Genomic DNA, 13,272 nt, shown 5'->3' with positions numbered 1-13,272 from the left:
TGATATTAGAAAATTATCATTAAATTGCTTAGATGTAGTAATGAAATGTGAGCTTCTCTGAGAATATCTTCATCCTTATAAGATACATGCTGAGGTATTGTTATGGACTGAATTGTCTCCCCCCAAAATAAGTTGTTTTTTTTTTTAAATAAGTGTTGAGATCCTAAAGGCTGCACTTGCAGATATGACCTTGTTTAGAAATAGGGGTTACCTTTTGTTGTGTTAATGAGGCAGCAACAGTGTAGGGAGGGTCCTAAACCTAATCATTTCTGAGATACAAAAAGTGAAAATAGACACAGACACACAAAGAGGGAAGAGGAAGGCAGATAACAGAGACAGATGTATCTACAGGACCAGGAACTTCAAGATTTACAGCAACTACTAGAAGCTGAAATAGATAAGGAAGGACCTCCCCCTAGAGGCATGACCTGAATTTCAACCTCCAGCCTCCTGAATGGTGAGAAAATAAATGTTCTTTATGGTTATGCACTTGTGATATTTCTGTTATAGCAGCACTAGGCAACAAAGACAAGTATGTAGGCAACCAGTATAATACCTACAACTCCTTTTGAAAATGTTTGGCAAAACAGAAATATGCATGCAAAAAAAACGGTAGAAGTCAAAGAGAACAAGACAAAGATTGAGTCAGTCCCTAACTCTACCCCAACAGATTGCTAAATGTTCCTTAGAGTTGATTTCCTCTACCTTTATCATAACTATAAACTAGTAACTTCATCCCTTTAACTTGAAGGACTTCAATAGTCTGTGGTTATTGTTTGTGCATGTGTGCTTCATAGGTCAAGAACACCTGAATTAAAAAAAAAAATTATTTTTTGAGATATCAAAAAAAAAGAATTCAGGCATGCAAACCACACACAAACCTTAACACCTATCTGCTCCTTTCAACACTTTCCAGACAGAGGTTCTACTATTGTTAGGTGCCATCAAGTCAGTTCCAATTCATGGTGACTCTATGTACAAAGAATGAAACACTGCCCAGTCCTGCTCCATTCTCACAATAATTGCTATGCTAGAGCCCACTGTTGCAACCACTGTGTCAGTCCATCTTATTGAGGGTCTTCTTCTCTTTCCCTGCCCTTCTACTTTACCAGCATGATGTCCTTCTCCAGTGACTGATTCTAGGGAGATGTTACTCTCCAGAAACTTCTAATTCAAAAATGTAGATGAATAGGAGGGGAGGATATCAGACATAATTACAAAAAAAAAAAAAAAATGTGAAGAACGGAAAGCAGAAGCAGACCTGGTGGAATGAGGGCCTCACCTGGTTGCAGACAGGCTTGTACTTGAGCCCTGGCTTGTTCAGGATCATCTCCAGCTGCCTGCGGTTAAAGTTGGACACTCCAATGGATTTGACCAATCCTGCATCCTTGCACTTCTCCAGGGCCTGAGGGGGAATGGATTGTGAGGAAGAATTTGTGTGATCTGGCCATAGAACAAATGGAAGATAGAGCCCTGTTACCAGAAACAACTGTCTAGAAATGACCATGAAAGTGACTGGCTTTGATTGTCTAAAAGAGCAAACATAATACAGAGAAAATTGGAAGAAGATGGTGATAACAAAAATAGAATTATTGTTTTATACTTAGGAAAATACGTAACAGTATGGCACACTGTCCTCAATTTTCTCTTCCCTTTCTCTGTGTCATATTCCAGTAAGGCTCTCCATGCTAATCTATCACAAGACCCCAAATCAGGGTCATGAATTTCTAAAGCCAACTGGACATATTCCCTTTCACCCAGCGGCAGCCTTAGACACAGTTGATTGATTTTTCCCATGAGGCATTTTTTTCAAATGGCTTTTAAACACTGATCTCTCTTGAGTCTCTTCTTACTTCCCAGGTTACCCCCTTGCTAGAGTCTCAATTTCCTGGCCTCTAACCTTGAAGATTCCAGGGCTCAGTCCTCAGACCTCATTGCTTTTTTACCTCATCTCACTCCCAAGTGATCTGTTTATATTCATGGTTTTAAATTCTCTCTACATAACTAAGTCTCACAAATTGATATCTCTATCCTAGACTTAGACTTACCCCAATACCTATATATTAATAGACTTCCAGATCCAACTACTAACTTATCATCTCTATAGATGTCTGATCAGGCATTGCAAACTGAACATGCCAAAAGCTGAACTTCTAGTCTCCCTCCCGACCTGTTTCTCCTGCAGTCTTCATCTCACTCAAAGCAAACACCACCAGCAATTTGTTCAGGACAAGGACCTCAAACTCAAACTAGTGTTCTCTTAGTTTCACACACCTCATCCAATCCATCAAAGCATCATGCCACCTCTTCTCTCAGAACAGATCCAGAAACCACCCATTTGTTATAACCTTCACACATTTATCCCATCATTTCTCATTTGGATTATTTCATGAACCTCCTCTCGAGCCTGTCTAAGTAACCCCTCTTGTTTATCATCCACACAGCATTTGGATGCATGTAGTCCAGTCCAGTAGAGCTTCCTGTGATGACAGAAATAGTGCATATCTACACTGTACCATAGGGTGACCACTAGCCACGGGTAGCTATCAAAACTTTGCTCTGTGAAAACAGCTTAAAGGAATGGGATTTCCTGCATGTATTGTATACAGAGGAGGACACTGAAAAACAGCTGTGCTGGGAGAGTCCCATTACGGGTAATAGACAAAGAGAGAATCTCTACCAGTTTTGCAACATTTTGTTTAATGTTTACTTCCTGGACCTTTCTAACTAACCCCTCTAGTTTATCATCCACACAGCATTTGGATACATGGTATCCAGTAGAGCTTCCTGTGATGACAGAAATAGTACATATCTACACTGTACAATAGGATGACCACTATAGCTATTGAGCTATTGAATCATGTGACTGAGGAGCTGAATTTTAAATTTTACAATTTTTAATTAATTTAAAGACTCACACTTGGCTAGTGTTCAACCTATCAGTGCAAATATAGAGTGGTCCTTCTATAAAGTAAACTCCTTTAATGGCTTTCAAGCTCATGCTGAATCAAAGCCAAAGTCATTCTTATAAGGCCTGCCATATTCTGACCTCCTTTGTCCTCTGAGCTCACCTCTTCCCACTCTTTTCTCTTCCAGCTTTAGGAAAGACCTTGGTGTTCCTTGGACACAAAAGCACTCTACCTCATGAATGGCTTTTCACTTGCTGTCCTCTCTGCCCAGATACTCTTCCCCTGGAAATCCTATGGCTCACACCTTACTACAGACCGCAGTTCAATAGTCCTTATATCAATAAAGCTTTCCCTTAGAAGTCTTTATTACCTAAATACTCACACCATCCACTCCCCCTAGAACACTCCTTTATTTTTTTCCATGGACTTAGTACCATCTGACAAATCATACAGTTACTTTTTCACTTTTTTATCTCTCTACGGTTATCTATTTTAGTCTCCTCTCACTTAGATATAAGATCTATGAGGGCAGGTACTTTTGCTTCACTAGGCCACACCACCTCTGATGACAATAGTTTCTTCATACATTTTTTTATTAATAGATGAATAGCATAATCCTAAATCCATATAAGGTAGGAAAAGATAGCAAGGTTGTCAAAATGCCTCCAGCTAGATTCCCGAAGGAAGTAGGGTGAGAAATGTAAAATATAAATTAATGTTAATTTATCAAACAACACACCAGATTGTAAGTTGAGCACCAGGCAGGGAGTCAGAGCCATGAGGAAATCTATGGGGAAGATCTTATTTCCTGCCATGACAGGTGAAGAGAGTCATTTGCCAGATCTGAGCATGGGGCACTAGAGGGAGAGTGAGGTATTGGAAGTTACCGAGTCAACATCACATGTTGTTCTGATTGATTAGGCCTATTAATAAAAGTCTGCGCCAGAGGTGATGCTGCTACCTAGTTTACAGTAATAGATACTCCAAGATCCACATTTGTTAAGCAAAACAAGATATTTTAGAAAAATTTATTTTCAGACCCTCAAAGCCTGTGAGAAACCCTGGTGGGATAGTGGTTAAGTGCTACGGCTGCTAACCAAAAGGTCGGGAGTTTGAATCCTACGGGTGCTCTTTGGAAACTCTATGGGGGAGTTCCACTCTGCCCTATAGGGTCACTATAAGTTGGAATCAACTCGACAGTGGGTTTTGGGTTATTCAAAGCCTGTGAGAAAGGCCATGAAAGTTACATATATCTTACTCTCCTTTCCTGGGGAGCTTTAGGGTGGAGATAGGACTATACTTGATGTTCCAAATATCTACACTCTTCTAAATTTTTTTCCCATCAGTCTTGAGAGCACATGAATAGAAAAAAAAAAATGGTTATACCAGTATAGCTTCAAATTTATCATTCAATTTCCTGTACCCTTCTAGACCAGATAGAAAAATTTTCCCCTTTCATTCTCCAAGAGTAGCTTTATTGACTTTCTGTGCCAATAGCCTTGGAATTGTGTCAACTTCCTTTCAGAAGGAAGGTCACACTCTGGTATAATCAGGAAAGTGCTATTTAAGGAATAAAGCACCAAGAGAACTTTGAGATCATTTGTCCAATTCCTGATGCTAAAGAGGAGAAAAGTGAGGTCAAGGATACATATGTACGTTCTTAAGTTAACACAGGTGCAGAATGTGTATGAAGCTCCCCCTCTCCTGGAATTCTTATTATCAAGAATTGAATTGTGTCCCCCCAAAATATCTGTCAACTTAGCTGGGCCATAATTCTGGGCATTGTGTGATTGTCCACCATTTTATATGAATTTCATATATGCTGTAAATCCCATCACTATGATGTAATAAAATGGATTAGCAGAAATTATACTGATGAGGTCTATAAGATTAGGTAGTGTCTTAAGCCAATCTCCTTTGAGATATAAAAAAGAGAAGTGAGCCGAGAGACATGGGGACCTCATACCACAAAGGAAGCAGTGCCAGGATCAGAGCGCCTCCTTTGGACCTGAGGTGCCTCTGCTGAGATGCTCCCAGTCCAAGGGAAGACTGATGTATCACAAGGACCTTCCTCCAGAGGCGACAGACAGAGGAAGCCTTCCCCTGGAGCTGGTGCCCTGAATTCGGACTACCAGCCTATTGGACTGTGAGAGAACACACTTCTCTTTGTTAAAGCCATCCAGTTGTGATATTTCTATTATAGCAGCACTAGGTGACTAAGACACTCATATTTGCTTTGTCTCCAAGCACTTACCTCCCATGTGGCACAGAGATCCACTGTGTCGAACATTGATTTTCCATGTTCATCTGTTGGTAGTATCTCCTCCCCTGGCTGGAATAAAAGTCATTAGTGTGATGTCACAAAATACTGTCTGCCACCCTAGCCATGCTGTGTGGTACATCTAGGGCTGGAACACTAAGCCTGCATGAGGAAGATACAGGAAATGTCCAGATACTAATATTTCCAAAATGTTTTGTGCATAGAGTTGTAAAGAACGCCTTTTAAAAGACAAGCTTCCCATAATCTATTATCTACTGTACATCTATTATACATCACTTTCTTATGTATTAATGTGGACTCCTATTTGATTTATGTTACTCCTGTCTGCCCAGGATATTTTGTTTTTTAATCAAATGACTCTCTTTCACCTGAAAAGGCAATAAGTAACATGTTCTTCATTTTCATAACAATGAATTGCAATATAAACCCAGAGTGAACTCTAACTGTACAATCAGAGTTCCTTATCCTTCTAAACACACAATGGTCCAAGAGTAGGCACATGAACCAAACAGGGTGAATAAGGAATCATGAATTATTATTTTGGATCCTTCCCCAGTATAATAACCCATTTGCCCTCCTAAGAAAAACTGAATTCAACCATCCATGCAAGATGATGTTCATACTGACAGTGAAAGTGGCATAGGTTTCACTATGCAGATTTCTTACCTTTAGAGCTACTGGGAAGTGAATAATGTAGAGATCAACATAGTCCAGCTGAAGTTTTTTCAGCGACTTTTCCAAGGCTGGCCGAACCAACTCTGGTCGAAGGAAAGTGGCCCAAAGCTGCAGTGATCAAGAAGGAAATTGTGTTAGATTAATACTCTAAGCAGTTCAATGAAGAGGTATAGAAACAGGAGACATATGGATTGTGTTCGGCAAATTCAAAGCTGAATTTTGTTTGCCAACATCATTGATGTTAAACTAAACTTGGGTCACTAATGTAGTCAGAACAAATATGAACCTGGACTGTAATCAGTAGGAGTAGATGTAATCTTTAGGTTTTATTCAGACTCTTAGTCATTTATTATGCTACTTTAAAATATGTGGGTTTCATTTTGAAACAAAATAGAAAAAAATGATCAATATAGCTAAATGAGATGGAAATTTTGCCCTATGAAAACAGCTTAAAGGAATGGGATTTCTTGCATGTGTTGAATACAGTGGAGGACACTGAAAAACAGCTGAGCTGGAAGGGTTCCACTACAGGTATTAGACAAAGAGGGGATCTCTACCCATTTTGCAACAGTTCGTTTAATGTTCACCTCCTGGAAAGTTATTGTCTTGCTTCTCCTAATGTTTACTTTTCTACTGGTTGAAAACTAGATGTCACAGGGGTAAAAACTGCCTTTCTTTTGGGGTTCCCTTTTACCTACTCTACTCACATAAACCCTGGTGGCGTAGTGGTTAAGTGCTACAGCTGCTAACCAAAGCTTTGGCAGTTCGAATCCACCAGGTGCTCCTTGGAAACTCTATAGGGCAGTTCTACTCCGTCCTATAGGGTCGCTATGAGTCGGAATCGACTCGAGGGCACTGGGTTGGGTGGACTCACATAAACACCATTATGAGTTTGAATGTATTGTCAGTACATCTACTGAACAGTAGAAGGAAGTGACTCAAGAGATAATTATCATTATCAAGTAACAATTATGCCCATCAACTGAATTATGTTTAATAGAGAATACAAAACAGTTTCACAAACTTTGTATGATTCTATCCTCAATTCAACCCTATGATGAAAGAATTAGTATCTCTTTCGTGTTTTTTTTTTTTTTCGTGTAGATAACTGAAGGAAAAAAAATATTTTTAATATGTTAATACGTGCTGGGCACAATTCAGGCAGTGCCCAGGTTACAAAAGTCTGACTTAGGTACAATTTGCACTTGCCCTTTAATGCTAGGTAAATTTGTCTTCACTTTGAAACAACTGAACCAACCCCTACTTGCAACAAGTTCTTCTTCACAGTCACCTTCACTTGTTGCATGTGCAGCTTTCAAATCATTGTAAAAGCGTCGAGCCTTTTCTTGCACTAACGTAAGTCTACATAAGAACCGTAAGTATCTGTCCCAGCTGCCTACAAGTTCTTAATGCCACCTACAGGAATGCACCTCATTAGCAACCTAAGGATTGCCTATATCTTGTTTAATACTGCCATAGCTTTCTTATATTGTTCTGGGTATGGACAAAGGTGAGGCCTGAGATTCAAAATGTTAAGAAATTTTACATGTCACACTGATAATAAGAAAAGCTGTAATTTGATCATAGATCTGTGTGACTCTATCATTCATGCAAAATCACAGTTGCTTTAGGCTGAGGCTCAGAAAATAAAATACTTCAAAGACATAAAAGTTAAGCACAGCAATGATTAGAAAGCCATCACCTCTCTCTTCTTTTGATACTAGTTTTATCAAGTAAATATGTGTGAATGAAAGTGTAGAAATAAGCATAAGTCACCAAACCACTCAACCAATCATTTAACCAATTTCCAGACACAATCACTTCATAAATATGCACACACGCACACCATGTACACAGCACCTTTGAAGTGAAGAATATGTCTTCTCTCTTTACAATGCCACCAGCTATCTTGCTTCGGATGGCTCGTCCAACTTCCTCTTCATTTTGGTACACGTAAGCCGAGTCAATATGACGAAAGCCAGCATCAATAGCTAATTTGGTTGCCTCCTCAGCTTCACTCTTAGGCACCTAACGAAAAACAAAAAACCATATTCAGGGACCTACTCAAATGAGAGGTAGTTGGTGCCACAAGCACTGCCCTTCACCAGAATGAACCATTCCCTCATGTCTTGTGTTAGTTCTGCATGTAAGGTACCCATTGGTTTGCTTGGAACTTTTCGATTTTTAGAAATGAAGTTGGGCATCCCAGGAAACCCTTCAGAAGCTTTTCACTGGCATTGGAACTCTCAAGGCCACACCTAGTCAGGGTTTCACTAAAGAACTTACAGTAAATGGTTGTTTTCATGGGCATGATTTATTACAGTGAAGTAACACAAAGCAAAACCAGCAAAGGGACACGGTGTATGGTGGGAAGTACAGAGGATACCATGGAGGACTTCCAAGTGTTTCTAGTGGAGTCACACAGAATACACTCGATTCCTCCAGGGTGGAATTTTGACAACACATGGGGAATGTTGTCTGATGGGAAGCCCATTAGAGGCTCAATGCCCAAGCTTTTTACTGGGGGCTAGTCACATAGGTACTGTCTCTCTACACATACCAAAAAGCCAGACACCCAGAAGGAAAGCAGCTATCCATGCATAACTTCATTGTTTGTGCAAATAGTTTACACACAAACACCCTTATTAAGCAAAGAATGATGAGATCCCTCCTGAAATCCTATTTCTGGATGCCAGTCAGGGCCAACCTAGAAAGCAAAACATTCTATGGATAGTCCAAACCAAAACCAAAACCACTGCCGTCGAGTTGATTCTGATTCAGAGTGACCCTATGGATAGTACTCTACTGTTAATCCTTTTTGTAAGGTCCACTTACAAAAGGATTGTATACCCAAACCCAAAAAACCCATTACCTTCAAGGCGATTCCAACTCATATCTATTTGTATACAAGAGCTAAATAGTGGGTGTAAAATGTGTAGTCTAGAGGCGAGGCCAAGATGGCGGAATAGTCAGAGGCTTCCTGGTGTCCGTCTTACAACCATGAACAGAAAAAATAAGTGAATCAATTATATATGACAATCTAGGAGCCCTGTTCATCAAAAACAAAGCTGAAGAGTCAGACTGAGTGGCGGGGGGAAGGAGAGATAATTGAAAAGCAGTGAAGTGCCAGTCACAAGCTTGCTGGCACACGTAGACTGAGGCCAGCAATAGCATTTAGGGCACACCTCACCACAGTGGGTGAGGCTGGGCGGCTGCGAGTCTGCTCAAGCCTCTGGAGCTGGGTGGAAGCGGTGGCGGATGAACAAAAGTTAAATGCAAGTGTCTAACCTACTGTTTGAGGTCAAAATAATGCCTCCACCTACAGGAGTTTCACAGAGAAGTGATTTTTTTTCCCCTCACCCATCCCCCACCCTGCTCTGCTCTGACACCAGTTCAGCAGTATTCAACAGCTGTCACCCCCCTTAAGCCAGAACTCAGGGCTACCCACTCCTGAACAAGTCTCCTGGCTTTAACAACAACAACAACAAAACATGCTCCACCTATTAGCAGCTGGTATTTGACAAAGGCCCAAAGTTCACTAAATGGGGAAAAGATAACAAATGGTGCTGGCATAACTGGAAATCTATATGTTAAAAAAAAAAAAAAAAAGACTCCTATCTTGTACCATGCACAAAAACTAACTCAAAATGGATCAAAGATGTAAATATAAAATGTAAAATGATAAAGATTATGGAAGAAAAAATAAAGACAATGTTAGGAGCACTAAAACTTGGCATAAACAGAATATAAAACATAACTAACAATGCACGAACACCAGAAGAGAATTTAGGTAACTGAGAGTTCCTAAAAATCACACACTTACGCTCATCAAAAGATTTCACCAGAAGAGTAAAAAGGCAATCTAAAGGCTGAGAAAAAAATTTTGGCTACGATGTGTCAGATCAGGGTCTAATCCTAAAGTCTACAAGATACTGCAAAACCTCAATAACAAAAAGACAAATAATCCAATTAAAAATGCTCAAAGGATATGAACAAGCACTTCACCTAAGGAGGCGTTTGGGTGGCTAAAAAATACATAAAGAAATCTTCATGATCATTAGCCATTAGAGAAATGCAAATCAAAGCTAAAATGAGATACCATCTCACCCCAACAAGGGTAGCATTAATCCAAAAAACACAAAATAATAAATGTTGGAGAGGTTGTGGAGAGACTGGAACACTTATGCACTCTGCTTGTGAGGGAATATAAAATGGTACAAACACTTTGGAAAACAATTTGGCACTTCCTTAAAATGCTAGAAATAGAAGTACCATATGATCCAGCAATCCCACTCCTAGGAATATATCCTAGAGAAATAAGAACCATAACACAGATGTATGTACATCCATGTTCATTGCAGCGTTGCTCACAATACCAAAAAGATGGAAACAACCTAGGAGCCCATCAACAGATAAATGGATAAACAAATTATGGTACATACACACAAAAGAATACTATGCAATGATAAAGAACACTGATGAATCCACAAAACATCTCACAACATGTATCAATCTGGAGGGCATTATGCTGAGTGAAATTATTCAGTGACAAAATGACAAAAGCTATATGAGACCACTATTATAAAAACTTAAGAAAAAGTTTAAACTCAGAAAAAATTATTCTTTGATAGTTACGAGGGCGGGGAGGGAGGAGAGGAATTCACTAACTAGACAGTAGGCAAGAAACATGTTCGGTGAAGGGAAGGACAAAACACAATACAAGGTAAGTCAGCACAATTGGACCAAAGTAAATGCTAAAAAGTTTCCTGAACACAACCGAACACTTTCAGGGCCTGAGTAGCTAGGCTGGAGCCTGGGGGCCATAGTTTTGGGGGACATCTAGGTCAATTGGCATAACAAAGTTTATTAAGAAAATGTTCTGCATCCCACTTTGGGGAGTGGCATCTGAGGTCTTAAATGCTTGCACACACCCATCTAAGATACATCCATTGGTCCCATCCCACTTGGAACAAAGGAGAATGAAGAAAACCAATGACAGAAGAAAAATATTAGCCTAAGAGACTAAAGGACCACATAAACCAGAGACTCCATCATCCTGAGACAAGAAGAACTAGATGGTGCCTGTGGACCACCGGGGACTGCCCTGAGAGGAAACACAACAGAAAGCCCCTGATGGAGCAGGAGAAAAGTGTGGAGCTGAACTCAAACTCACTAAAAAGACCAGACTTAATGGTCTGACAGAGACTGGAGGAATCCCCAAAACTATGGCACCCAGACTCTCTGTTAACCCAGAACTGAAACCATTTCTGAAGCCCAATCCTCAGATAAAGATTAGACAGGACTCTAAAACAAATAATACATATGAGGAATGTGCTTCTTAGTTCAATCAGATACAGGAGAACAAATGGGCAGCTCCTGTCCAGAGGCAGGTTGAGAAGGCAAGAAGGAATGGGAACTAGTTGAATGGACACAGGGAACCAGGGTTGGAAAGGGGGAATATGCTGTCCTGTTGTGGGGATTGTAACTAATGTCATAAAACAATATGTGTATAAATCTTTGTAGGAGCAATTAATTTGAGCTGTAAACTTTTGCCTAAAACACAATAAAAAAAAAAGTGTGTAGTCTAGAATATTGATCCATACATAAGAAAGAAACTGTAGTTTTAAGAGATTAGTAAAGTAGGTGTCTTCCCTGAAAGCCAAGGCCAATTAAATTAGGAAAGATGTGATAATAGTGAAATGTGAAATTATTGGTTTGTTTACTAAAAATTGGACACCGATTTTAGAGTGCCCTTGATAAAGGAAAAAAAGAAAAATGAAACAAAATGTTTTTGATGTCTTTTTAAGTATTTAAGAAGCATTGTTTCTCAACCTAATCATCGGGAACTAGATATCCAGTCCTTACTGCCTTCTGAGGGACCCCAGCCATGCTCCTTCCTTGGGTGTACCAACAGGAGGAAGTTACCATGTCTGAAGCCTCAGAACTGTCCTTGAACCTTATCTCCCTCACCTTCCTTGCACTACAAAGCAGACAATACCTGTCACTTGTCCTTCATAAAATTTCTTGAATATTTCCTTCTGTATTACATATGAGAAAAATGAGACCCAAAAGTTCAGTCACTAGTCCATTGTCACAAAGCTAAGTGGCCTGAAAGACAAATTTAGAATGCAAATTATCTGGCTTCTAGTCTAGTGACTTGTTCCCTTTGCTCCCTCTTCTACGAGGGGACACACTCTACTTATTTGCTTCAAATCTAATGTACCTTAACAAGGACCAGGAATTGAAGATTTGGTCTTTTAAGATTGTAGCATTTCCCATAAAAAGTTGTTATCTTTCCTTCTAGGATGAGTTTCTCAGCAGTGAGAGACATATGAGGGAAACGAGGTTCAGTCCAGTGCACCATTTGTTGCCTGGTGCTCAGCACCAAAATGCAAATTATCTCCCACAATTCCTATGCAGCTTCATTTCTAGGACCTTTACCTCAAAGATTGGTGTGTATCATGTCTCCTTGGTAGGAGGAAAGATTTCTTGGATTATAGAACTATGCACAGAAACCCCTCCCATTGCAATCAGTCTCAGTGCAAGGTAGATGGCAGGCGGTGTTCTTGACTGCTAGGTTCACCTCTTCTGACAAGCTGTGACATCTAAGGAAACAGGAGGAAAAACTAATGTCCAGAATAAACTGTAGATTACCACACATCAGACCTAGAAGCACTGAGTGAAGCCTGTCTACCTTCTTACTTTATCCAAGGAATATCTATAGCCTGGTGAAACGGAGACCCCAGTGAGTCCCCCAGAGTCACCCAGGAACTGGGAATCTGACAACCCAGGTTGGCTCCCACTCATCCTGGGGCTGTTTTCTGTTGAATCTTCAATTCCAATGCCCCTATCCTTACCTCTTCTGGTGCATAGGTGCCCAATCCCAGGACAGGGATGAAGTGACCATCATTTAGTTTCACACATTGATGTTTGAGATCCATCTTCTGTCACTGTACTGACTAAGCAGAGCCTGTTTTCTTTCCTCTGCTTTTCCCCAGAGATATGAGCTACAGGAAGGCAACAGTCCAACTTCCAAGGTCCACTGTTATTTAAAGGCATGTAGGAGTGGCCAAAGTTAAAGCATTATTCCATTGAGTGAGGCAGAATCAACGCCATGGCAATGGGTTTGGTTTTTTTGGTTTTTATGGAGTAGAAACAGAATTGCCCCTGCATGACTAATTGCTTTTTTTCAAAGAGAATTCTTAATTGTTCTATGATGATAAATTCTTAATTATTCTATAATAATTAATATCTCTGAGGTCTTAAATGCTTGCACACACCCATCTAAGATACATCCATTGGTCCCATCCCACTTGGAACAAACGAGAATGAAGAAAACCAATGAAAGTCACTGTACTGACTAAGCAAAGCCTGTTTTCTTTCCTCTGCTTTTCCCCAGAGATATGA

At 40.0% G+C, this 13,272-nt stretch overlaps 1 protein-coding gene across 2 annotated transcripts in view; it reads right to left on the bottom strand.

Annotated features, from left to right (window-relative positions):
* LOC126074663 (prostaglandin-E(2) 9-reductase-like) overlaps nt 1-12,806 on the bottom strand; it is a 51,382-nt gene extending 38,576 nt beyond the window's left edge. Inside the window, exons 1-5 of one of the 2 annotated variants that reach the window (XM_049881480.1) lie at nt 12,723-12,806; nt 7,726-7,893; nt 5,857-5,973; nt 5,164-5,241; nt 1,283-1,405 (exon numbers count right to left, since the gene is read on the bottom strand). In XM_049881480.1, the coding sequence (XP_049737437.1) occupies nt 1,283-1,405; nt 5,164-5,241; nt 5,857-5,973; nt 7,726-7,893; nt 12,723-12,806 (570 nt within the window). The remainder of the gene's footprint in view (nt 1-1,282; nt 1,406-5,163; nt 5,242-5,856; nt 5,974-7,725; nt 7,894-12,722) is intronic. The other variant, XM_049881481.1, reaches the window with a different exon arrangement.
* Nucleotides 12,807-13,272: the final 466 nt, after the last annotated feature.

The sequence above is a fragment of the Elephas maximus genome, chromosome 4 (assembly GCF_024166365.1).
Source record: "Elephas maximus indicus isolate mEleMax1 chromosome 4, mEleMax1 primary haplotype, whole genome shotgun sequence".
NCBI classification, from domain to species: domain Eukaryota; kingdom Metazoa; phylum Chordata; class Mammalia; order Proboscidea; family Elephantidae; genus Elephas; species Elephas maximus.
Note: the sequence above shows the minus strand (reverse complement) of the source record. Positions and strands in the feature narration are given on the sequence as shown.